Source organism: Callospermophilus lateralis, chromosome 2 (assembly GCF_048772815.1).
Source record: "Callospermophilus lateralis isolate mCalLat2 chromosome 2, mCalLat2.hap1, whole genome shotgun sequence".
Lineage (NCBI taxonomy): Eukaryota > Metazoa > Chordata > Mammalia > Rodentia > Sciuridae > Callospermophilus > Callospermophilus lateralis.
The window spans coordinates 75,602,373-75,629,242 of record NC_135306.1 but is presented as its reverse complement, the minus strand read 5'-3'; the positions used below and the strand labels follow the sequence as shown (position 1 = coordinate 75,629,242).

Here is a 26,870-nt window from a genome sequence, read left to right as displayed (position 1 = left end):
ATTTACTGATTAGGTTTTTTTTTTTTTTTTTGGTGTTAAGTTTTAAGTTCTTTATATATGCTGGAGATTAATGTTGTATCTGAGGTGCATGTGGAAAAGATTTTTTCCCATTCTGTAGGCGCTCTCTTCATGTTTCTGATTGTTTCCTTTGCTGTGAAAAAGATTTTTACTTTGATTTCATCCCATTTAGTGATTCTTCATTTTACTTCTTGCGCTTTAGGAGTCTTAAGAAAGTCAGTTCCTAAACCAATATGGTGGAGGTTTGGGCCTGCTTTTTCTTCTATTAGGAGCAGGATCTCTGTTATAGTGCCTAAGTCTTTGATTCCCTTAAGTTGATTTTTGTGCAGAGTGAGAGATAGGGTTTTAATTTCATTTTGCTACATGTGGATTTTCAGTTTTTGAGCACCATTTGTTGAAGAGGCTATCTTTTCCCCAATGTATGTTTATGGCATGTTTGTCTAGTATGAGATAACTGTATTCATGTGAGTTTGTCTTTGTGTCTTCTATTCTGTACTACTGGTGTACATATAGATTTTGGTGCCAATACCTTGCCATTTTTGTTACTATGTACTATGGCTCTATAGTACAATTTAAGGTCTGTTATTGTGATGCCTCCTGCTTCACTTTTCTTGCTAAGGATTGCTTTGGCTATTCTGGGTCTCTTATTTTTCCAAATGAATTTCAAGATTTCTTTTTCTATTTTTATGAAGAATATCATTGGGATTTTAATCAGAAATGCATTAACTCTATGTAATGCTTTTGGTATTATGGAGATAGTTCACTAAAGGAAAAACCAATCAAAAAGGAAAAACAAGTCAAGTTAAATAACAAAAATAAGCAAATATAGCTGGAACTACAAACCATATCTCAATAGTAACCTTAAAAATTAATGGCTTAAACTCACCAATCAAAAGACATAGGCTAGCAGATTGGATTAAAAAAAGATCCAACAATATGCTGCCTACAGCAGACTCACTTGATAGGAAATGGCAAACAAAGACTGAAGGTGAAAGGTTGGGAAAAATCATACTACTCACATGGACTGAGGAAGCAAGCAGGGGATCTCCATACTCATATCAAATAAAGTAGACTTCAAGCCAAAAGTTAATCAAAAGGGATAAAGATGGACATTACATACTGCTCAAGGGAACCATATACCAACAAGATATAACAATCATAAATATATATGCCCCAAACAATGGTGCAGCTATGTTCATCAAACAAACTCTTTCCAAGTTCAAGAGTTAAACTGACCATAACACAATAATCTCGGGTGACTTTAATACACCTTTCTCACCACTGGACAGATCTTCCAAACAAAAGGTGAATAAAGAAACTACAGATCTCAACAACATAATTAATAACTTAGACTTAACTGACATATATAGAATATATCAACCAGCATCAAGCAGATACACTTTCTTCTCAGCAGCACATCATGGATCCTTCTCAAAAATAGACCATATACTATGCCACAGGGCAACTCTTAGCAAATACAAAGGAGCAGAGATACTACCATGCATTTTATCAAATCTTAATGGAATGAAGTTGGAAATCAATGACAAAAAAATTTCTGCATCACATGGAGACTGAACAATATGCTACTAAATGAACAATGTGTTACAGAAGACATCAAAGAGGAGATTAAAAAATTCTTAGAGGTAAATGAGAACACAGCCACAACTTATAAAATAAAATATAAACACAGGAAAAAAAAGAATACAAACAACAATAAGTGTTGGCGAGAATGTGGAGAAAAAGGCACATTCATATATTGCTGGTGGGACTGTAAACTGGTGCAACCAATATGCAAAGCAGTATGGAGATTCCTTGCAAATTTGACTCAGCTAAACCCAAAGGGCTTAAAAACAGCATACTACAGAAACACAGCCACATCAATGTTTACTGCAGCACATTTCGCAATAGCTAAATCGTGGAAGCAACCTAGATGCCCTTCAATATATGAAAGGGTAAAGACTGTGGTATATATACACTATATATACTGTGGTATATATAGTCAGCATTGAAAGAGAATAAAATCATGGCATTTTCAGGTAAACGGATGGAGTTGGAGAATATCATGCTAAGTAAAGAAAGCCAATTCCAAAAAAATCAATGGCTGAATGTTTTGTCTGATATGTGGATGCTAATCCATAATGTGAATTGGGGGGAATAATGGGAGAAATGGAGGACCTTTAGATAGGGAAATGGGGAGGGAGGGAAAGGGAGGATGGATGGGGCAAGAAAGATGGTAGAATGAGATGGACATCATTACCCTAAGTACATGTATGAAGACATGAGTAGTATAACTCTACTTTGTGTACAACCAGAGAAATGAAAAACTGTGCTCTATATGTGTGCTATATATATATTGAAATGCATTCTGCTATCATGTATAACAAATTAGGGTAAATAAATAAATTTTATAAATAAAAAAATAAAGATAGGTATACATTGCACGAAAAAAAATTGACAAAACTAAAAGTTGATTTTTTGAAAAAATAATTAAAATTGACAGACCCTTAGCCATGATAAAGAAGAGGAGAGAGAGAACTCAAATTAGCATATGTGATGAAAAAGGCAATATCACAACAGACACTACAGAAATACAGATGATAATTATAAATTATTTTGAAACTTTATACTCTAATAAAATAGAAGACAGTGAAGGCATCGATAAATTCTTTAAGTCATATGATCTGCCCAGATTGAGTCAGGAAGATATACACAATTTTAACAGACCAATATCAAGTGAGGAAATAGAAGAAGCCATCAAAAAGTCTTTGACCAGATGGAAACACATCTGAGTTCTACAAAAAAGCCCAGGACTGGATGGATACACATCTGCATTCAACAAGACCTTTATAGAAGAACTAATACCAATACTCTTCAACTTATTTCAGGAAATAGAAAAAGAGGGAGTACTTCTAAACTCATTATATGAGGCCAATATAACCTTGATTCCAAAACCAGACAAAGACACTTCAAAGAAAGAATATCTTTAATGAACATAGATGCAAAAATCCTCAATAAAATTCTGGCAAATCAAATACAAAAATATATCAAAAAGATTTTGCACTATGATCAAGTGGGATTCATCCCAGGGATGCAAGGTTGGTTCAACATATGGAAATCAATAAATGTAATTCATCCCATCAATAGACTTAAAGATAAGAATCATATGATCATCTCAATTGATGCAGAAAAGGCATTTGACAAAATATAGCTCCTCTTTATGTTTAAAACACTAGAAAAACTAGGGATAACAGGAACATATCTCAACATTGTAAAGGCTAACTATGATAAGCCTCAGGCCAACATCATTCTAAATGGAGAAAAATTGAAGACATTCTCTCTAAAATCTGGAACAAGACAGGGATGCCCTCTTTCACCACTTCTATTCAACATAGTTCTTGAAACACTGGCCAGAGCAATTAGACAGACGAAAGAAATTAAAGAAATAAATATAGGAAAAGAAGAACTTAAAACTAGCACTATTTGCTGACGACATGATTATATAGTTAGAAGACCCAAAAGGCTCTACCAAGAAACTTCTAGAACTAGTAAATGAATTCAGCAAAGTGGCAGGATATAAAATCAACACCCATAAATCAAAGGCATTCCTGTATAGCAGTAACAAATCCTCTGAAATGGAAATGAGGAAAACTACCCCATTCACAAAAAAAAAAAAAAAAGATACTTGAGAATCAACTTACAAAAGAGGTGAAAGATCTATACAATGAAAACTATAGAACCCTAGCAAGAGAAATCAAAGAAGACCTTAGAAGATGGAAAGATCTACCTTGCTCATGGATAGGCAGAATTAATATTATCAAAATGACCATACTACCAAAAGCACTATACAGGTTTAATACAATTCTGTTCAAAATCCCAGTGGCATTCCTCATAGAAATAGAAAAAGCAATCATGAAATTCATCTGGAAAAATAAGAGACCCAGAATAGCTAAAGCAATTCTAAGCAGGAAGAGTAAAGCAGGTGGTATCACTATACCAGACCTTAAACTATACTACAGAGCAATAGTAACAAAACCAGCATGGTACTGGCACCAAAACAGGCTGGTTGACCAATGGTACAGAATAGAGGACACAGAGACTAACCACAAAATTATAATTATCTTATATTAGACAAAGGTGCCAAAAACATGCACTGAAGAAAAGACAGTCTCTTCAACAAATGGTGCTGGGAAAACTGGAAATCCATATGCAACAAAATAAAATTGAACTCCTATCTCTCACCATGCACAAAACGTAACTCAAAATGGATCAAGGACCTAGGAATTAAACCAGAGACTCTGCCTCTAATAGAAGAAAAAGTAGGCCCAAATCTCCATCATGTCAGATTAGACCCCAACTTCCTTAATAAGACTCCTATAGCACAAGAATTAAAAACAAGAATCAATAAATGGGATGAATTCAAACTAAAAAGCTTTTTTCTCAGCAAAAGAAACAATCTGTGAGGTGAATAGAGAGCCTACATCCTGGGAGCAAATTTTTAACCCTCATACATCAGATACAGCTCTAATCTCTAGGTATATAAAGAACTCAAGAAGCTAAGCACCAAAAAATAAATCAATAAATGGGCCAAGGACCTGAACAGACACTTCTCAGAAGAGGATATACAATCAATCAACAAATATATGAAACAAATGCTCATCATCTCTAGCAATCAGAGAAATGCAAATCAAAACTAAGATATCACCTCACTCCTGTTAGAATGGCAGCTATTATGAAGACAAACAACAACAAGTGTTGGCGAGGATATGGGAAAAAAGGTACATTCATACAATTTTAATCTGGGAATGGAATCACCATTTGACCCAGCTATTTCCCGTCTCGGACCATACCCAAAGGACCTAAAAAAGCATACTACAGGGACACAGCCATATCAATGTTTATAGCAGCACAATTCCCAATAGCTAAACTGTGGAGCCAACCTAATGTCCTCCAATAGATGAATGGATAAAAGAAATGTTGCATATATACTCAATGGAATTTTACTCAGCAATAAAAGAGAATAAAATCATGGCATTTGCAGGTAAATAGGTGGCATTGGAGAAGATAATGCTAAGTGAAGTCAGCCAATTCCCAAAAAACAAATGCCAAATGTTTTCTCTGATATAAGGGGGTGACTTATAGTGGGGTAGGGAGGGAGAGCATGGGAGGATTAGATTAATTCTAGACAGGGAAGAGGGATGGGAAGGAAAGGGAGGGGGAAGGGAATTAGCAAGGATGGTGGAATGTGATGGTCATCATTATACAAAGTACAGGTATGAAGACTTGAATTGGTGTTAACATACCTTATATACAGAGATATGAAAAATTGTGGTATATACGTGTATTAAGAATTGTAATGCATTCCACTGTTGTGTATTTAAAAAAATCAACTTTAAAAAAAAAAAAGAAATAAGCAGATGCAAATTGCCTAAAAACATTTTGTGAGTCTAGATATTTGGGCCTAAGAAGATACTATGTCAGGCACTGCAACATTATATCCTCATGAAATGACCAGGAAGATATAACAATTCAAAATTTGTAATACCTAATCACATAGCTTCAAAATAGAAAAGCTAAAATAAATGAATCAAAAAGGAGAAATGTATAAATTTATGATTATACTGTTTTAACATACTTCTCAAATATAACAAGCAAATAAATGATACAGAAGATTTAAATAACACAATTAACAAATCTGAACAAACTAACATAAACCATATAACATTCTTTAAAAAGCTACAGAACATTTTCTTTTTCTCAAATACATATGAATTAGTTACTGACCATAGACTGGCCCACATAGGTAATCTAAAAATTTCAAAATAGTGAATCAAAATATTTTCCCAAATTACAGAAGAATTAAATCAGAAATCAATGAAAATGAGAAAGTTCCCATACTATTAAAATGTAAGGCTGGGCGCAGTGGCGTATGCCTGTAATCCTAGCAGTTTGGGAGGCTGAGTCTGGAGGATTGCAAGTTCAAAGCCAGTCTTAGCAATGGCGAGGTGCTAAGCAATTCAGTGAGACCTTATCTCTATTTAAATAAAATATAAAAATGGGCTTGGGATGTGACTCGGTATTCAAGTGCCCCTGAGTTCAATTCCCAGTACAAAAAAAAAGTATATGATAACCAATAAACTAAAATATAAAAAATAAGTAACAATAGAAATTAGAAACTTATTTTGAACTAAATAATAAACATACAAAATTAACATTTGTGAGATAAAGTTAATGTTATTTTGTGAGGAAAATTAGTGACTTTAAATGACTTCAAATATGACGCAAAAATATCTGAAAAATAGTAATTTAGATATGAACTAAGTTGTTTTCTCCTAAAACTTATGTAGAAGCCCTAGTACTCAATGTGACTGTATCTGGAGATGGAGCATTTATGGAGATAATAAATTTCTTTGTCTAAACCACCTAGTCAGTGGTACTTTGTTTTGGCAGCCTGAACAGACTAATAGAGTATTGATCTTAAGATGTTAAAAAAAATAATCAAAGTAAATCTAAAGAAAGATGACATAATATAAAATAAAATAGAGTAAAACTGGTGAAACTGAAAATACATGCATAAAAGATATCATCAAAGAAACCATGATTTTCTTGTGTAAAAAAGCAACTTATAAAATTGATAAACCCTTAGCAAAATTAATCAAGAAAAAGAGAAGGCACAAATAAACAATCCCAAGAATGAAAAAGGGCATCACCATGAATATATTCAAAATTTTAAAAAGGGTATTATGAATATATTTATGTCAACATATTAGAAATTTCCAATGAAAAGATCACATTCTTAGAAAAACATCAAAATAAGGATAAACAGAAAAATGAATTGTCCTATATGTAAAAATAAAATAGAGTTCGTAATTCAAAACCTTCCTACAAAGGCAACTGCAGGCAAGGACTGCTTGGCTTCATTAGTAAACTCTATCAAACATCCAAAGAGGACATCATATTGATTCACATCAATCTTCTAGAAAATGCGATTAAGTATTTCTTAAGATTTTTAGTGAGCCAAGAATGCCTTGATATCAAATTATGAAGAGGAAATTACAAGATAGGAAAGTTACAGGCCAATCTCCTTCATGAATATTCAAACAAAAAGTTTTAAGCCATTAGCAAGTCAATTCCCAAAATGTGAAAGTGGCCTAATATTAAAAAACTAAATCATATAATCCATCCTCAAAATAAGATAAAATTCCAAAGGCACATAATCATTTTCAATAGATAAAAATTGAAAACATTTAATTTAAAAAAATCAGCAAACTACTAGGAGTAGAAAGCAATTACCTTAATTTGATACCAGGGCTGTTAATTCAAAAAATAGTAACAACAAGAACAACAACAAAACCCTAGAACAAAAAACACACTTAATAATAAAACTGTCCAGTCTCCTTTCTAAAAGAGAAATGAGAGAAATCACTGGCCTATTGATAGTCAGGAACAAATAATAATAAAAGGGAAAACATTAGAATAGGATCAAATTAAGATGAATTCTGAAGGACAAATATAACTTTAAGAAAATATTTTCTGAAAGTCATTTATGTTATTAGAAAATGTTTGTATGCAACATTATTATCTGAACTTGCCACTAAGAAATAAATTCTTAACAGAATAATGGACCCTTAAATGTTTTCTACATAAGCAGTTAAATCTAAGATGACTGTCAGAGCAAATAATTTATCTCTTTATGAGGTGAATGCTGAAAGCACTTCTGTAAGCAGAGCTTTATCTTTTACAACTTAGTAGAAGCATATAGAGATGTGGACAAAATTAGACTACTTCTGGTTTAAAATATTTCTGAATAAGATAAAGCTGGACAGAACTCACTTTTTTTACAATGAACATAAGGAAGGACTTCTATATAGTTTTGTTTTAAAGGAAGAAAAGTTTTGCATGTGGTTTGCATGTTTTTACTGGAGTAAATCTGAAAGATCCTGCTTCTTTGGGATAAAACTAGTTCTTTCTGGTTTCCAACTGTATTTAGCTTCTGGTTAGATTAAAAAAAAAAAAGAAAGAAAGAAACAGTAAAAGAAACAAACAAACAAATAAAAAAGAGCCTAAATACTATATTTTAAATCACCAGCAGTTATTTTACAAATATAGAACAATTCTTAAAATCATCAAGGCTGAAAATAATCTTTTAAAAAACACACAGACACACAAAACCAAAAAGAGTTCTGAGAACACTGTGATAATCAAACTAACACTTACATCCTTTTGTGTTACTTCCCCATGGCTTTTTCCACAACTCCACTTTAATTTTCTAGAGCCCACTGGATCAGCCCAGGTATAAAACACTGCTTTTCCAGGAGGAAGGGAATCTTCAATATCACTGAGACAACTGTTAAAAGTAGCAAAAAAATAGGTATTAAGTTAAGTGCAACCAGATAATGTATCAAAAATACAAGATAATATATAATTCTTAGCCCATTGAGATTTGTAGAAATTCTGAATTAGACAAATTTTCCTTATATAATGAAATAAGCAATCTCTAAGAAAATATTTTAAAAGCATCTCACTTAGGAAATAAAGATCTTCAAGTTTGAAATGAATGTCAATTTTTGTTTTAATTCAAATTATGGAAAAAATTTCAACTATTTTATATGATTCATACTAAATCTAAGAGAATTTAACTGGCAACTGTTCCCTAAGAGTTAGTTACTGTGGCAAAAACAGGTGTAGCTTAGTTATTTTTAAAATAATAAGATGTGAGACACAATATAAGAAATTCAGCTCATTCAAAAAAAGATTTCAATAAGAAAAAACAGAAATTATTTAATCAAAGAAGTAATAAATTAAAGTTTTTCTGAGCCAAATAAATTTACCCTGCAGATTAAAAGACTTCACTGGCTACCGGATAATATTAACAAAAACAGAATATGATCCTATGCCTATTTAGTAAAATATTTAAATTTAAAAAAAAACAAAGGGAAGAGAAACCCTTGTAAACATTCAGAAAAGCCAGTTACTTGCAAAGGAGTAAAAATGAGCTTTTAGAAAAAAATTCTATAAATTAGTGAGAAAGTTCAAATATACAGACAGAATGCTATGAAATAGAAAGTGAGCCTTCACCAGATACTCAATCTGTCAGTGACTTGATCTTAGACTTTCTAGCCTCTAAACTGTGAGAAATAAATTTCTGTTATTTATAAAAAAGTCCAAACAGACTAAGACAGAATTTATGTTTTTTTATATAATATAATTAAAAAACAAAACAGGAAGAATCCTTTCTCAATATGTCAAACAAATAAGACAATGATAGACAAGGAGGACTTCTAGGTACTTCTTAGACTAGTTCTATGGTCCCTATTCAATACATGTTTGATTTAAATCAATTATTATAAGTTTTACATTTGGAAGCGAAAGAAAAGTATAAATATACTAACAGATATGGACCCATTAAAAAGTAAGAGATGAAAACAAAATACTCAGACACAATAAATTCAGGATAACCTGGAATCACTAAGTAGTGGAACATAGAGTTGTGTAAACTACAGTAGCACCAAGAGGGTATGATATCACACAAAACTGAAATAAACAATTTTAAGATTAGTCCTATACCATCAACCTTGAGTTTTGGTATTTAGGAAGCAGTTCTTTTCCCATACACTTTAGCGAGAAGAGGATATCTGAAAAAAATCTAAAATTTTATAATTACATTATGCTTATTAAAATATGAAAATTTCAAAAAGACCAAATTCTGAGACTCTGAACAAACCTTGACATTTTTCAACAGACTAAAAAATGATCAAGCTTTGGCTATACTTTGTTTAACTCTTCATGATTCTTTCTTTGAAGCATTTGAAAGTAAATTATGAAGTTGGTTTGATTCCTACAAACTCGAGTATACCTTTCTTTAAAAGTAGGACATTGTTTCTTATAACCACAATACCATTATCTATGTTTATATTCATGAGAAATCATTATAAATGTCTCATTACCTAGATTCGGCTAAATCAGGAGTTACCATATTTGTGATAATCTTCTTACCTTTGTTGGTACTGAACAATATCATTCTTAGTGTGATTTATTAACAGGAATGTAGCTGCTCCATCATGGTAATCTGAAAATGTAATAATGGTTGAATGCTCAGCCAAATTAACTTCTGCTATGATACCTCCAAGCTAAAAGAAAGGAAAACATTCTTTAATGTGATAATTTCCCCAAGATTATTATTAATAACATGTAGTAATAAAACTATTCATAACTTGACAATTTGGAAGACAATTTAGAAAATAAGCATTTTATATTTCACTTCTGGGAAACAATGAATCCTTTTTGTATGCAGATTTGTGGAATTCTAGATCTCCTATCTAGCATCCTAGGCACTCCAACTCACTTTCTGTGTAATAATTAATTTATCTTATATTTCTCTTTTTAAAAATTTTTTAATTTTTAAAAAATTTGTTCTAAGGCTGGGGTAGCAGCTCAATGGTAAAGCGCTTGCCTCGCAGGCTTGAGACACTGGGTTTGATTCTTAGCACCACATAAAAATAAGTAAATAAAATAAAGATACTGTGTCCATTTGCAACTAAAAAATATATATTTTTTAATTTTGTTAAATATTCTTTTTCTTTTTGGTACCTTTTCCCTTTTAAAAAGAAATGTTGGTTCATTTTTAGTGTGAGGGGAAAAACAGATAATTGTTTTAAAGAGTAAAATAAAATACTAGTAAATACATAGTAGCTTTTTCAAAGATTCTTGTGAAAAAATAACTTACCTCATTATTCAGACGCAATAAAATACAATTTTCTTGCTTGTTAAAATATATCCTTTTTGGAGGACCTTCACTCCTTTCAACTTGAATAAGAAGTTTACTGCCAGCATCCTCAGGCCAAAAGGGGATACACTAAGAACATATATTACATATATTTATAAAAATAAACAGATCTTATCAAAAATACTTATATTGTTGTAATAAACTCATCATAGTGGTAAAATATACTTCAAAAAATCTCTGTCAGCTGGGCATGGTTGTGAATGCCTATAATCTCTGGGACTCAGCAGGCTGAAATAGGAGGTTCTCAAATTCAAGGTCAGCCTCAGCAACTTAGTGAGACACTGTCTCAAAATTTAAAAAAGTAAAATGAATAAGGGCTGGCAATGTAGCTTAGCAGTAAAGCCCCCTGGGTTCAATCCTGAGTACCCAAAACAAACAACAAAACCACCAAACTCTTTCAACATTGTTATTAGGTTGCTTAGCTGAACAGCTATAAACTGTCACTTTCAAGTACTAAAAATACAAGCAGCAATGAGTAATTAAGTTGAAGAGCAAATATGTAGGGTGCTTGGGAGAAAACAGACTTCTTTCAGAGAAGTGTTGAAAAATCAGAAACTAAGCTGAGTCAGAAACTAGGAAACAGATGTTGAGTTTAAAGCAAAGGTTCATTTAATTACTAAAAATATAAATCATGTTTGGATATTATTTGTTAATTAAGTATAAGTACACACTATTGATAAGTCAGAAAATGTAATTAAGCTCTTAATATTATTAAGAGTAAAAAAAGTAATCTAAAATTCATAGAAGGAAAGAAGCTTGGAATCTTAAAACAATTGGACATCTGTGATTTGGAAATCAGGCTAAAGACAGAGGAGACAGTGAAGGCACCAGAAAAAAGACTGGACGACAGATACTGGAAACAAAGACAAGAACTAAAAAAGGATGGAGCACTAGCCTTCTCTATAAACTATAGTCAACTCCATCTTAGGTCTGACCAGATTGGTCACTTGATTGGTCATGCAGTGTTTTCAAAGAGCCTTTTCATGTATGATACCTGATCTTTATCATATATGACCTGGGGACAATTCTTTTTTCCCCTTTTTAGTTGTACATAATGGTGGGATTTGTTGTTACATATTTGTACATGCACACAATGTAACAATAGAATTTGACCAGTATCATGCCCCAGTACTTCCTTTTCATCTCCTCTTCCCTTCCCTTAACCTCCCTTTGATTTTCATAAGATACTCTCCCCCACACAAATATCTTTTTTTTCCTCTTTCCTCTCTAGTTTCCATAATAACAGAAAACTTATGGCTTATTTCACTTAAAATAATGTTCTCAAGTTCCATCTATTTTTCTGCAAACGACATAATTTCATTCTTCTTTATGACTAAATAAAATTCTACTGTGTACATACACCACATTTTCTTTATTAATTCATCTAGTGACATACAACTAGGCTGATTTCATAGTTTAACTACTGCAAATTGTTCTGCTATAAACACAGGTATGCATGTATCTCTACAGTATACTGACTTTGATTCTTAAGGATAAATACTGAGTAGAGGTATAACCAAGTCATATGGTATTCCTACTCTTTTGCGGAACCTCCATACGGATTCCCATAGTGGTACTCATTTACAATCCCACCAACAGTGTAAAAGTAATCCTTTTTCTCCATATCCTCTCCAGCATTTATTATTTTTGTATTCATGACGGCTTCCATTCTAACTGAAGGGAGATGAAATCTCAGTGTAGTTTTGACTTGAATTTTCCTAACTGCTAATGATCTGGAACATTTTTTCATGTATTTTTGGCTATTTGTATTTTTTCTTTTGAGAAGTATTTGTTTAGTTCTTTTGCCCATTTATTAACTGGGTTATTTGGGTTTTGGTATTAAGGTTTTTGAGATCTTTATACATTCTAGATATTAATCCCCAGTCAGAAGAACAGAGAGCAAAGATTTTTCCCAATTCCATAAGCTATCTTATGGAATATCACAGTTTTAATCATTTCCTTTGCTGTGCAAAAGCTTTCTACTTTGATGCCAATCCATTTATTAACTCTTGGCATTATTTCCTGAGTTTTAGGGATTGTACTGAGAAAATCGCTGCCTGTGCCTATATGTTAAAGAGTTGACCCCACATTTTCTTCCAGGAATTGAAAAGTTTCTGGTCTAATTCCTATGTCTTTGATACATTTTTGAGTTGATTTTTGTGCAGAGTGAGAAATAAGGAAATAGTCTCATTCTTCTACATGTTGATAATTAGTTTTTACCTGGGGACAATTCTGTAGCAAAACTGAGCTAAATGTCTTAGCTTGTTAAAGTCGGTTTTATTCAACCATGAAAGGTAGAATTAGTTATTGAACAAGGTTAAGGATGTAAGAGGTTTACTATGATCCCCCCTACCCCGTCAAGACTTCCTGTATCCTAGCAGGTACTTACCCGGGAGAGTCAAAATAGAAACAATACAACTAATCCAAGCATATTTCTTGTGAAGAACTGAAAAGACTAAAAATGTTGTATATTTTAGACATCCCCAAGGCTATAATTCCTTGACAGCCTTGGCTTAATACTTGAGTATAATAATGTACAATGTATTGAGCTTAATAATGTATAATGTATTTAAAACTGTGAGGCCTCTTGAGGCTCAAGAAAGTGCTAACGTTTCTCTTTTGTAGAAGGGAAACAGAGAAATATAGATAAGGTTAAAAATCAAAAACAGTAATAATCATGAGTATTTTTCTTTCTTTTGGTGCTGGGGATTGAACCTAGGGGCATTTCACTACTGAGCCACATTCCTAGCCTTTTTTATTTTTTGAGACAGGGTCTCACCAAGTTGCTTAGGCCTTGCTGAGCTGGCTTTGAATCTGCAATTCTCCTGCCTCTGCCTCCTGAGCCACTGGGATTATAGGTGTGCGCCAACACGCCTGGGAGCCTGAGACAGGAAGTTCACAAGTTTGAGGTCAGCCTTGGCAAAATCCTCAGCAACTCAGAGAAACCCTTCCTCAAAATAAAAATAAAAATAAAAGGACTGAGGATGTAGTGGAGTGGTAAAGTACTGGTTTCAATCTCCAGTACAAAAAAAAAAAATTAAAGTCAACCTGAGCAACAAAGTGAGACCCCATTCCTCTATCAAGAACAAAAAGCCAAACAACAAAATTAGAACTTAAAAAATTCAACACATGAAAGAAAATTTACCTTAGGCTGAAATGATAAACAAACAAACAAAAAAGCAAATTTTAAAGAGTCATTATGCATTTGTGATTGAAATTAATGTAAATATGAACTAACTATTGAAAGACCTTCTACAGATAAGGTTTTCATAGGATAATCAAGACCTGACAATATCTGAGAGACACAGATACATCAAGACAGAAATGTTATCACAAAATCACGGAAAAAATATGTCTAAGAAAAACATAAAGCTAATGAGATTATGTGGAACACTCACAAAAATAAATCATATATTAATTCAGTAAGTATGTTTTGAAAACATGCTGTTTAATCTTTGACCAAAACCCTCCTAAAGCTCCCCATTTCACTCGGTTAAGGTAAAGTCCTTGTTAAAGGCTTACAAAGTTCTGTATAGTTATCCTTCATTACCACTATGCTTTTCCTCTACTATTTTTCCCACTCCAGTACCACTGGCCTCTTTTGATATCCCTCAAATGTGTCAAATACTTTCCCTCTTTAGAATCCCTATTCTAGTTTATCCTTCTGTGTCTAATGCTTTCTCCTCAAATACTCCATCAGGCCTCACAAGGCTAACTAAGTACCCTCCCCGTTCCAGAGTTGATACATAGCCAGAACACTGTGGTTTCAAAGACAATCCCCCTCATTTCTCCCTCACCCAATACTTTTAGATATACCTGCATTTCTAGCCCAGGCACTTTCATTTGGAGGTCTCTCTATCTGGGCCCATGAGCAGAGGAGTTCCTCAGAAGCCTCTGCCAGAGGTTTATCTGAGAAGAGGAGAAGCCCTGAAAACTCTTTCTCAGTGCTCAGTATTTTTCTACTCCTGCCCTCTTTCATCCCTCAGGTTCATAAAACTGCCAGAGCCTTTTGTTAAGGGGTCCTTCAACAGGGAGACAACCCCAATGTCTGGGCTGATCCACTTCATCCTAGAAGGGGAATGTTCCTAGAAGGGAAAATGGAACAAGGGGATGTAAGTGCCCTATCTGGTTTATTTAGCCTCTTGCTTGGACTATTCAAAGTAAATGATTAAAAGTTTGACTGTGTTACTTTCATTCTGGCTTGTTGTCTTAATCAATTACTCCTATATCTGTCAGCTCAGCTGAGCTCTTGACAGCTACTCTCTCATTTCCTGCAAGCTTTGTTCAAAGGTGACTTCAGTGAGTTCTGATCACTTCACTAAAACTAAAGGTCACTCCTTGCTCTTCAGAATGTTTGATATTCCTTATCTTACTTGATTTCTATTTCTCTCATTAGACTTGTAACTTTCTTGTACATTTTATTAACTGATTAGGGTAATATTGATTTATTGTTTTTCTTTGCACCCACTGAATTGTAAACTACCAAAGACAGAAACTTGAGATTTTGTTAACAGATGTAATGCAAGTCACATAAAAAGTACATGGTAAGGAGCTGGGGCTGTAGCTCAGTGGTACAGCACGTGTCTGGCACGTGTGAGGAACTGAGTTTGATCCTCAGCACCACATAAAAATAAAATAAAGGTATTCTGTCTACCTACAACTAAATATTTAACAACAAAACAAAACAAAAACAAACAAAAAGTCCATGGTAAGTATTCACTGAAAGAATGAATAGAATTGAAAAAGGTGGAACTTCTGGAAATGAGAAATATATTTAAATAAAAAATCAGTAGTTTAAGTCATAAATATCAGTTTAGACACAGTAAATTAAAAAAAAAAAACAAGAAAGAGATATACTAAGTAGAACTCATCCAGAATGTAGCAAAGAGTTAAAGACATGGAAAAGACAAAAGGAATATTAAGATATATAAGATACATGAAGGAGAATCTGAACACCTAAAATGTTTGAATAAAGATGCGGTAGGAAAATAAAAACAGACTAAAGGAAAAGCAATATTAAAAGACACATAAGTTTCAAGTTTTATAGAAAGTAAATATTCTATCAACCTAAGTCAATTGTTTAGAAACTTTTATGTAGATCTGACAGCAAATGATGGTACACAATCAAAATTTCATAAGTTACTTCAAATAATTTGAAGGAAAGTTTGGTTTAATCTACTCTGTATGAAGGCATTTCTAAAAGAGAAAATAAATCATTTCCTCCTCTTTGATGCCTCTATACCTTAACTAATTCCATTAGTATATTTAACTAATTTGGTGTCTACCTTCCTGAACAAGCTATGCATTCCTATAGAGAAAGGTCTAGTTTTTGATAATTAAATATTGAAAGCCTAGTACAAATACTCAATAAAAGTTCATGGAACTGATTCAAAATTGGGGTGGGGGAGGGTTAAAATTTCAGGCATCTAACATCAAAAAAAGAGAATTCAAAGAGGTACATTTTTGAAATTCATCTACCCACCTGCTCCAATTGAAGAGAGAGCCATTTATCACTTCCCTCTTCAGCCACTGATATATGATATTTGCTCTTGTTTTTAATCATATAAAAAGGAGTAAATGTCACAATTCTGGTAATGTTAAAACTGCTAAGGTTTATAGTGACACCAACCTAAGGAAAAAAAATTGACAGTTCAAAGACTATTATATTATTATAACATCCTTATAAAATTTTCTTAAGTAACCAACAGATATTTTAAATAAAATTTGCTTGAACACAGAATGAACTTACTTGATATTCCATTTTGGGGCCTTTGCATTTAACGGCTCCATGACTACCAACAGTATCAATTGAAAACTGATCTGACAACCCACTATCAGTTACCATAAGCTGAACCTAGGAAAAAATATTTTAAAGATATTACAAGTATCTTTAAAAATTTTTACTAAAATTGACAATTTAAAACTTTTTTGCATAAACTAAATATTACATTAATACACAAAACCTTTCTCAACATTAAATGTTAAATCTATTTAACCTCATGTACAAATGTTATTTCTACCTAAGTTTCAAAGTACTTTAGTGCTCCAAATAGGAATCATAAAGAGAGAAGAGCAAGAGTAAGAAAAAAGTTACATACCTTATTGGTATAAAAAAAGTGATTTGGCTGAAAAGAAAAGAGAACTGGCTTTTTGTAATTAGGTGGATGCTTTCGATGAATTCCATCTGCTTTGTATTGTAACATTCGCCCAGTTTTATTGACCATCCAGTATGGACTATGAAATGCCACAATTGCCTGACCAGTGTTGTAAGTCATGTGGATAGCAATATCTAAATCAGTCTTTTCCATTTCTGTAACACAGGTAAAACTGATGAAACTAATGTCTTGTTGATTAGATTTTATATAAAATTCACTTTTCCAATCATGATTAAGATAATCAAGCAATTTTAAATGTAGTTTGGTTTTATCCACTTGCTCAGTATAAACCTGGGCTGAATATCCTTCATTGAGAGTAAAAACTGTATTTTCAATCCCCTGTAAAGAAAAAATACAATAAATTTTGAAATGTCTGAATAATCATCCAAAAGTTCTATTTTATTATTCTAATGCTATACAAAAAACTCTTGAAATAACAATCAGAACCAGTTAGAAGACCTACATTGAAGTTCTAACTTTGCCAATGATGAAAACCTCTGTAAAATATGCAATCTAGACTTGAGTAATTGATTTGTAAAATGGTCTAAAAACTACTTCAAAGACTCTTGTGAAGAATAAGCAGTAGAAAACTTAATTGGAAATTATATGTGAAACATTATAAATATAATTAGTAAAACAAAAACATCTACAAGTGATTATAGTTTGAAAACTACAAATTAACGAAAAACATAAAAAGCTAATGCTAATCCAAAATAATACTCTTTACTGGCTTCCATTTCTGATGTGTTGTTGTTGTTCTGACAGCTGTGGGGAGTGAACCCAGGGGTGCTCTATGACCTAGCATTTTTAATTTTTTAAAAAATTGAGACAGGGTCTCCTTAAATTGCCCAGGCTGACCTTGAACTTATAATCTTCTTGCCTCAGCTTCCCATGCAGCTGGGATTGTAGGCCTGTGCCACAGTGCCAGGTTCCAATCTTGATTTTTACCAATCCATTCACACATATCCAACAACTATATTACATCTCATGTATCCCTCAAAACTGTTCATTGCTCTCCAATCATGCTTCCATTACCTGAATTCCTATCTCTATGACCTCTAAGTTTGAGTCTCCTAACCATACTTTCCTCTTCTATTCCCTTTTCCCATACTTATATAAATTGTCTTTATAAAAATTGATCACATCCTTTGGAAACTGGCAGACAGAATATGATTCCAAGAGCATCAAATCAAAAATTCTATAAGAATGTAAATGTAAACAGTACATCTATGTATCTTACCAGTATTCTCAATATTTCTTTCCTGGTTCCTTCTTACAATTAATATTGTTCATAACATAAGATGAAGGAATCTCTTCATCTTAAAATTTTAATTAATTAAAGCAAAATATCAGCTACTGACTCCTTATATGCTAAATAATATTTCACACACACAAAAATGATGGTGGTTGATGGTGGTGGTGCTGGAATGCCTCTTAGGAACTACACTAAATTCTTTATGTACACCAACAAATAATTTCCCCATATCCTAACCATGCAAGTATTATTATTATTCTCATTTTATATACTAGGAACAAAATATATAAAATATAGCCTAAGAACATACAACTAGCAAATGGCAGAGTTAAAATACAATCTCAAATCTGACAGCAAAGTGCAACTAACTATCTATCACTCATGTGGTAAACACATATTCTTTAACCACAGATATGTTAACTCCCTTCAGCAAAGAATGTATTAGAAAGTGTAGGAATATAATAACTCAAAAAGCAAAATGAATCTAGGATAAATATAGTGAAAAAGTACTTTCTTTCATGTGATAAGTTTGAAAAATTGATTATTTATATGAAATCTATGATGGAGATATTACTTTTATAACCTTATGAGAAAACCGTACTTAATCTGCTAAAATAAATTTGAGTATTTAAGGGAAAAAGCACCTTCAGAGGGCAAACAACTCTTTTAGGGAATTAGCATTAAATATAATACAAAGTAGCCAGCTTTTCTGCTTATGTATAGTACTTAAATATTATTTCAATATTAATTCTCATACTCATTTCAAAAATTAGTATTCATCTTTTAAACAAATGATACATGAAATATATATGCAATATGTTGTCTAAAACAAGTGATCTCATCAAATGGTGATTATATGCAATTTTATTATTTCCATATTCTAAATTTTTAAGAGAACTGCATATTACTTTTGTTAAGTCATTTTATAAATGACATACCACAGTTGTGCAAATAATTTGTATTAGGCTTAACAGACTTCTAAGGTAAATTAGTGAAAAGAACTTTAATTCATCATTTTATACATGATTAAAACATTTCTACTTGAAGAATATCTGTTAGATATTCTTTATTACTACTATATAACATTTACTAGAACTTCAAAACAATTTTTATTTTTCATAATTTTAAGTAACTCAAGCTGCAAAGTCAGACAGGAACACACACACACACACACACACACACACACACACAAAATAATGAAATCCCAAATCAAAAATACCTCAATATAATAAGCAATTTTATAAGGAAGAAGATTTCGAAGTAGGATGGGTGGCCACAAATGCATTATATAAGGTAAGTCCCAACCATCTTGTGAATATACTGACAGAGATGTCAAACTATCTTTTTCAGGGACGATATTAATAATAAATGATTTCTTAGAAGGGTTTGTAGATCTACATTTCTTCTTAAGAAGAGCTCCATCATTTGTTATAATTTCTTCAAAGTCAATTGGTTCACACCTTTGATAGTCCTCATCTTCTGGCTTCAGAAAAAGAAATGATCTGCATAAAAGATTAAACATTACAATTTAAAATGCCTTGAGAGGAATAGATGAACTCTAGATAGGGCAGAGGGTTGGGAGGAAAAGGGAGGGGGCAGGGGGTTAGCAAGGATGGTAGAATGTGATAGACACCATTATCCAAAGAACATGTATGAAGACACGAATTGGTGTCAACATACTTTATAGAAAAATAGGGATATGAAAAATTGTGTTGTTAATGTGTAATAAGAATTGTAATGCATTCCACTGTCATTTATTTTTTATAAAATCAATAAAAATAAAATAAAATGCTTTACATTAAAAAACTATGATTACAGCTTTTGAATAATGAAATTATTTTGTTCCATATTGTTATAATAAATATTTAAGTTTTTGTATATTTTTTAGCCCTAGGTAATATCTTCTTAACTTTCTGGAAATCCATTATGTTACTTGGCTTTTAAGAAGAGAATATTTTTATTACAAATTTACTATTTTAAAAGTGTACTTATATTAACCAGAAAATACACAATTATACCAACCATATATGCAAAGGTAAACACATACAATCACTTGTGCATTTTACTGAAAGAAGTTGGCTTTATGTCATCTTAACAAGAAGTAAATGTCACAACAGTGATCATAAAATTTAAAAAATTCTATTGAAAAATCATCACAGGCTTTTCAAAGTTAATGAAAGTTTTTGAAATAGTATGGAGATTCCTCAAAAACTAGGAATGTAACCACTATTTGACCCAGTTATCCCCTTCCTCAGGATATATCCAAAAAAGTCAAAATTAGCAGGCTACAGTGACACAGCCACATTAATGTTTACAACAGCACAATTAACTAAATAGCTAAGCTATGCAACCAACCTAGATGCCCATCAACAGATGAATGGATAGAGAAATTGTGGTATACATACACACATACACACACACACAGAGTGAAATATTATTCAGCCATAAAGAAGAATCAGTTTATGACATTTGCTGTTATATGGACAGATCTGGAAACTATAATATTAAGTGAAAGCCAATTCCCAAAAAACCAAAGGTTGATACTTTTCTCTGATATGTGGATGGTAACAAATAATAAGGCAAGAAGAGGAGAAGAATAGTTCAGTAGTGTATACAAAGGGGAATGAAGAGAAGGGCGGATGTTTAGGAACAGGAAGGACAATAGAATGAATCCGACATAACTTTCCTATGTACACACACTACAGTGAATCTCACCATTGTATACATCCACAAGACTGGAATCCTAATTAGAATAAGATATATTCCATGATTGTATAAATATATCAAATGGATTCTATTGTTCTGTAGAACTAAAAAAAAAAGTTTTCTACATATATTTGCAGAAATCTGGGGCACAGATGTGGAGGAGTAGGTATAAGAATCCTGTGATACCAAATGATCAATATTTATATTTGAATATTACACTCTGTGTTTACATTTCAACAATACCTTTAGGCATAATAATGTTTTTTATTTAAAGAAATTTTAAGAAGATGTGTTCATTTATTTAGCAGTACTGGAGATTGAACCTAGAGCACTCTAACACAGAGCTACATATATCCTCAGCCTTATTTATTTATTTATTTATTTATTTCTCTTTTTAAAAAATTCTAATTTGTTATATATGATAGCAGAATGCAATACAATTCATATTATACATATACAGCAGAATTTTTCATAGTTATGGTTGTACACAAATTTTATTCACATCATTCATGTCTTCATACATATACTTAGAGTAATGATGCCCATCTCATTTCACCATCTTTTCTACCCCCACACATCTGCCCTATCTAGAGTTTGTCTAATACTCCCATGCTTGCCCTCCCACCCCAATAGGAATCAGCCTCCTTATATCAGAGAAAACATTCAGCATTTGGTTTTTTGGAACTAGCTAACTTCACTTAGCATTATATTCTCCAACTCCATCCATTTACCTGCAAAGGCCATGACTTTATTCTCTTTTATTGCTGAGTAATATTCCATTGTATATATATATGCCACATTTTTTAATCCATTCATCTACTGAAGAGCATGGAATCTAGGTTGGGTCCACAGTTTAGCTGTTGTGAACTGTGCTGCTATAAACATTGATGTGGCTGTGTCCCTGCAGTATGCTGTTTTTAAGTCCTTTGGGTATAGATCGAGGAGTAGGATAGCTGGGTCAAAGGGTGGTTCCATTTCCAGTTTTCTAAGGATTCTCCAAACTGTGTCCATATTGGCTGCAACATTTTGCAGTCCCACCAGCAATGTATGAGTGTGTCTTTTTCCAAACATCTGTACCAAGATTTACTATTGTTTATATTTTTTTATATGTGACAGCAAAATGAATTACAATTCTTATTACACATATACAGCACAATTTTTCATATCACTGGTTGTATACAAAGTATATAAACACCAGTTTATGTCTTCATACATGTAGTTTGGATGATAGTGTCCATCACATTCATAGCCCAATCAATAAATGGGCCAAGGACCTGAACAGACACTTCTCAGAACATGATATACAATCAATCAACAAATATATAAAGAAATGTTCATCATCACTAGCAATTAGGGAAATGAAAATCAAAACTACTCTAAGATTTCATCTCACTCCAGTCAGAATGGCAGCTATTATGAAGACAAACAACAATAAATGTTGACGAGGATGTGGGGGAAAAGGTACACTCATACATTGCTGGTGGGACTGCAAATTGGAGCAGCCAATACCGGAAGCAGTATGGAGATTTTTTGGAAAATTGGGAATGGAATCACCATTTACCTAGTTTCCCTCTCTTCGGTCTATACGCAAAGGACTTAAAAACAGCATACTACAGGGACACAGCCACATCAATGTTTATAACAGCACAATTCACAATAGCTAAATTGTGGAACCAAAGCAGTTGCCCTTCAATAGATGAATGGGTAAAAATAATGTGGCATATATACACAATGGAATTTTACTCAGCAATAAAAGAGAATAAAATCATGGCATTTGCCAGTAAATGGATGGAGTTACAAAAGATAATGCTAAGTGAATTTATCCAATCTTAAAAAACCAAATGCTGAATGTTTTCTCTGATATAAGGAGGCTGATTCATAGTGGGGTAGGAAGAGGAAGCATGGGAGGAATCAGTTAGAAATGATGGTGGAATGTGATGTTTGTATTCTTAATAGCTGCCATTCTGACTGGAGTGGGATGAAATCTTAAGAGTACTTTTGATTTGCATTTCTCTAATTGATAGAAATGTTGAACATTTTTTAATATACTTGTTGACTGATTGCATATCATCTTTTGAGAAGTGTCTGTTCAGTACCTTGGCCCATTTGTTGATAGGGTTATTTGGTTTTTGGTGTTTAGCTTTTTGAGTTCTTTATATACCCTACAGATTAGTGGTCTATCTGATGTGTGAGTGGTAAAAGTTTAGGCTCTCTTTTCACCTCACTGATTGTTTCTTTTGCTTTGAAGTTTGAGTCCATCCCATTTATTGATTCTTGATTTTATTGCTTGCACTATAGGAGTCTTATTAAGGAAGTTGGGGCCTAATCTGACATGATGGAGATTTGGGCCTACTTTTTCTTCTAATAGGCACAGTGTGTCTGGCTTTAATTCTGAGGTCCTTGATCCACTTTGAGTTGAGTTTTGTGCATGGTGAGAGATAGGGGTTTTATTTCATATGAATTTCCAGTTTTCCCAGCACCATTTGTTGAAGAGTCTATCTTTTCTCCAATGTACATTTTTGGTGCCTTTGTCTAATATAACTAATTATATGGGTTAGCCTCTGTGTCCTCTATTCTGTACCATTGGTCTACAAGTCTATTTTGGTGCCAATACTATGCTGTTTTTGTTACTGTTACTCTGTAGTATGGTTTAAGGTCTGGTATAGAGATGCCATCTGCTTCACTCTTCTTGCTAAGGATTGCTTTAACTATTCTGGGTCTCTTATTTTTCCAGATGAATTTCATTGACTGCTTTTTCTATTTCTATGAGAAATGCCATTAAGATTTAGATTGTAATTGCATTAAATCTGCATAGTGCTTTTGGTAGTATGGTCATTTGGACAATATTAATTCTGCCTATCTAAGAACGAGGTAGATCATTCCATCCTCTAAGGTCTTCTTTGATTTCTTTCTTTAGCATTCTGTAGTTGTTTTTATTGTATAGATCTTTCACCTCTTTCATTAATTTGATTCCAAAGTATTTTCTCTTTTTAGAGGCTATTGTAAATGGGGTAGTTTTCCTTTCAGTGGATTTGTCACTGATAAATAGAAATGCCTTTGATTTATAGGTGTTGATTTTATATCCTGCTACTTTATTGAATTCATTTACTAGTTTTAAAATCTTTCTGGTGGAACAATTTGGATATTCTATGTATACAATCATATCATCAGCAAATAGTGCTAATTTGAATTCTTCTTTTCCTATCTGCATCCCTTTAATTTCTTTCGTCTAACTGCTCTAGTCAGTGTTTCAAGAACGGTTAGATAGAAGTAGTGAAAGAGGGCATCCCTGTCTTGTTCCAGTTTTTAGAGGGAATGCTTTCAATTATTCTCCATTTAGAATGATGTTGGCCTGAGGCTTAGCATAGATAGCTTTTACAATGTTGAGGTATGTTCCTATTATCCCTACTTTTTCTAGTGTTCTGAATATAAAGGAGTGCTATATTTTGTCAAATCTTTTTCTGCATTTTGAGATGATCATAGGATTCTTATCTTTAAGTCTATTGATGTGATGAATTCCATTTATTGATTTCTGTATGCTGAACCAAACTTGCATCACTGGGATGATCCCAACTTGATCATGGTGCGCTATCTTTTTGATATGTTTTTGTATTCAATTTGCCAGAATCTTATTGAGAATTTTTACATCTATGTTCATTAGAGATATTTGTCTGAAATTTTCTTTCTTTGCTTGCTTTGTAATCAGGGTGATACTGGCCTCATAGAATGAGTTTGGACGTGGTGACCATTTTTCTATTTGTCAAAATAATTTGATGAGTACTGGCATTAGTTCTTCTTTAAATGGCCTGTAGAACTCAGCTGTGTATCCATCTGGTCCTGGGCTTCTCTTGGTTGGTAGGCTTCTGATGACATTTTCTATTTCATTGGTTGAAATTGATCTGTTTAAAGTGTATATATCATCCTGATTCAATTTGTGCAAATCATATGACTCTAGAAATTTGTCAATGCCTTCAATATTTTTTATTTTATAGAAGTATAGGTTTTCAAAATAATTTCTAATTATCTTCTATATTTCTGTAGTGTCAGATGTGATATTTACTTTTCATCATGTATGTTAGTAATTTGAGTTTTCTTTCTCCCTTTTGTTAGCATGGCTAAGGAGTTGTAAATTTTATTTATTTTTTCAAAAAAACCAACTTTTTGTTTTGTCATTTTTTTTAATTGTTTCATTTGATTTCATTGATTTTAGCTTTGAGTTTAATTATTTCCTGTCTTCTACTGCTTTGGGTGTTGATTTGTTGTTCTTTCTCTAGGGCTTTAAGATGTAATGTTAGGTTATTTACTTGGTTCCTTTTTCTTCTTTAAAGGAATAACTCCATACAATGAACTTTCCTCTTAGTATTGCCTTCATATTGTCCCAGAGATTTCAATGTTGCATCAGTATTCTCATTTACCTCTAAGAATTGTTTAATCTCCTCCTTGATGTTTTTTGCAACCCATTGTTCATTCAATAGCAATATTAGTTAGTCTGCACGTGTTGGAATAATTTTTATGTTGTCATTGATTTCTAATTTCATTCGATTATGATCTGATAAAATGCAGGGTAGTCTCTGTACTTTTTTTTTTTGTATTTGCTAAGAGTTTCTTTGTGGCATAATATATGGTCTATTTAGAGAAGGATCCATGTGCTGCTGAGAAGAAAGGTATTCACTTGTTGAAGAATTAAATATTCTATACATATCAATTAAGTAGAAGTTATTGATTTTATTATTGAGTTTTATAGTTTTTGTTCAGCTTTTGATTGGAAGATCTATCCAGTCGCTAAAGAGGTATGTTAAAGTCACCTTAAATTACTCTGTTGTGGTCTATTTGAGTCTCTTAACATGAGAAGAATTTGTTAAATGAGCAAAGTTGCTTCATTGTTTGGGGCATATATATTTATAATTGTTATGTCTTCTTGGTGATGGATCCCTTTAGCAGTATGAAATGACCTTCTTTATCCTTTTTGATTAACTTTAGCTTAAATCTACTTAATTGATATGAGGATGGAAACCCCTCCTTGCTTCCAAAGTCCATGTGACTGGTATGATTTTTCCCAAACTTACACCTTCAGTTTGTGGATGTCTTTTCCTATGAGTCTCAGGAGGCAGCATATAATTAGGACTTTTTAAAAAATCTAATCTGCTAGCCTATGTCTTTTGATTGATGAGTTTAGGCCATTAACCTTCAGGGTTATTGTTGAGACATAATTTGTGTTGCCAGCCATTTTTGTGCTTAATTTAACTTGATTTGTCCTTTCATTATTTTTTCCTTTAGTGTAACACCTCCCTCTGATGATTTTCATTGTTGGTTTTCATTTCCTCTTCATGAAGCACTTTGCTGAGGATGTTCTATAGTACAGGTTTTCTAGATGTAAATTCTTTTTTAACTTTTGTTTATAATGGAAGGTTTTTATATTATCATCAAATCTAAAGCTTGATTTTTCTGGATACAAGATTCTTGGTTGGCATCTATTTCTTTCAGAGTTTCGTATATGTTGTTCCAGGATTTTTGAGCTTTCAGGGTGTGGGTTGAAAAATCTGTACATATCCTAATTGGTTCCCCCTATATGTAATTGGATTCCTTTCTCTTGTGGTTTTTAATATTCTCTCCTTATTCTATATGTTAGCCATTTTCATTATAGTGTGCCTTGGTGTGGATCTGTTGTGATTTTGGTGTCCTGTAAGACTCTTCTATTTGGTTTCCCAATTCATTCTTCATGCTTGGAAAACATTTCATTGAATAGATTGTTCATTCCTTTGGTTTGGAACTCTATACTTTTCTCCATCCCAATAACCCTTAAAGTTGGTCTTTTTATGCTATCCCATATTTCTTGAATGTTCTGCTTATGGTTTCTTACCATATCCACTGTGTGGTCCACTTTCTTTTCAAGATGATATATTTTGTCTTCAATGTCTGAGGTCCTGTCTTCCAAGTGGTGATGCTTTCAAAT

The 26,870-nt window shown here is 32.6% G+C and overlaps 1 protein-coding gene across 2 annotated transcripts in view; it reads right to left on the bottom strand.

Annotated features, from left to right (window-relative positions):
• Positions 1-26,870, bottom strand: part of Vps13a (vacuolar protein sorting 13 homolog A) — a 259,461-nt gene that overhangs the window by 68,481 nt on the left and 164,110 nt on the right. For both annotated transcript variants that reach the window (XM_076846072.2, XM_076846073.2), the window contains exons 47-53: positions 19,431-19,713; positions 16,900-17,295; positions 16,551-16,655; positions 16,284-16,430; positions 10,742-10,870; positions 10,012-10,145; positions 8,233-8,362 (exon numbers count right to left, since the gene is read on the bottom strand). In XM_076846072.2, the coding sequence (XP_076702187.1) occupies positions 8,233-8,362; positions 10,012-10,145; positions 10,742-10,870; positions 16,284-16,430; positions 16,551-16,655; positions 16,900-17,295; positions 19,431-19,713 (1,324 nt within the window). The remainder of the gene's footprint in view (positions 1-8,232; positions 8,363-10,011; positions 10,146-10,741; positions 10,871-16,283; positions 16,431-16,550; positions 16,656-16,899; positions 17,296-19,430; positions 19,714-26,870) is intronic.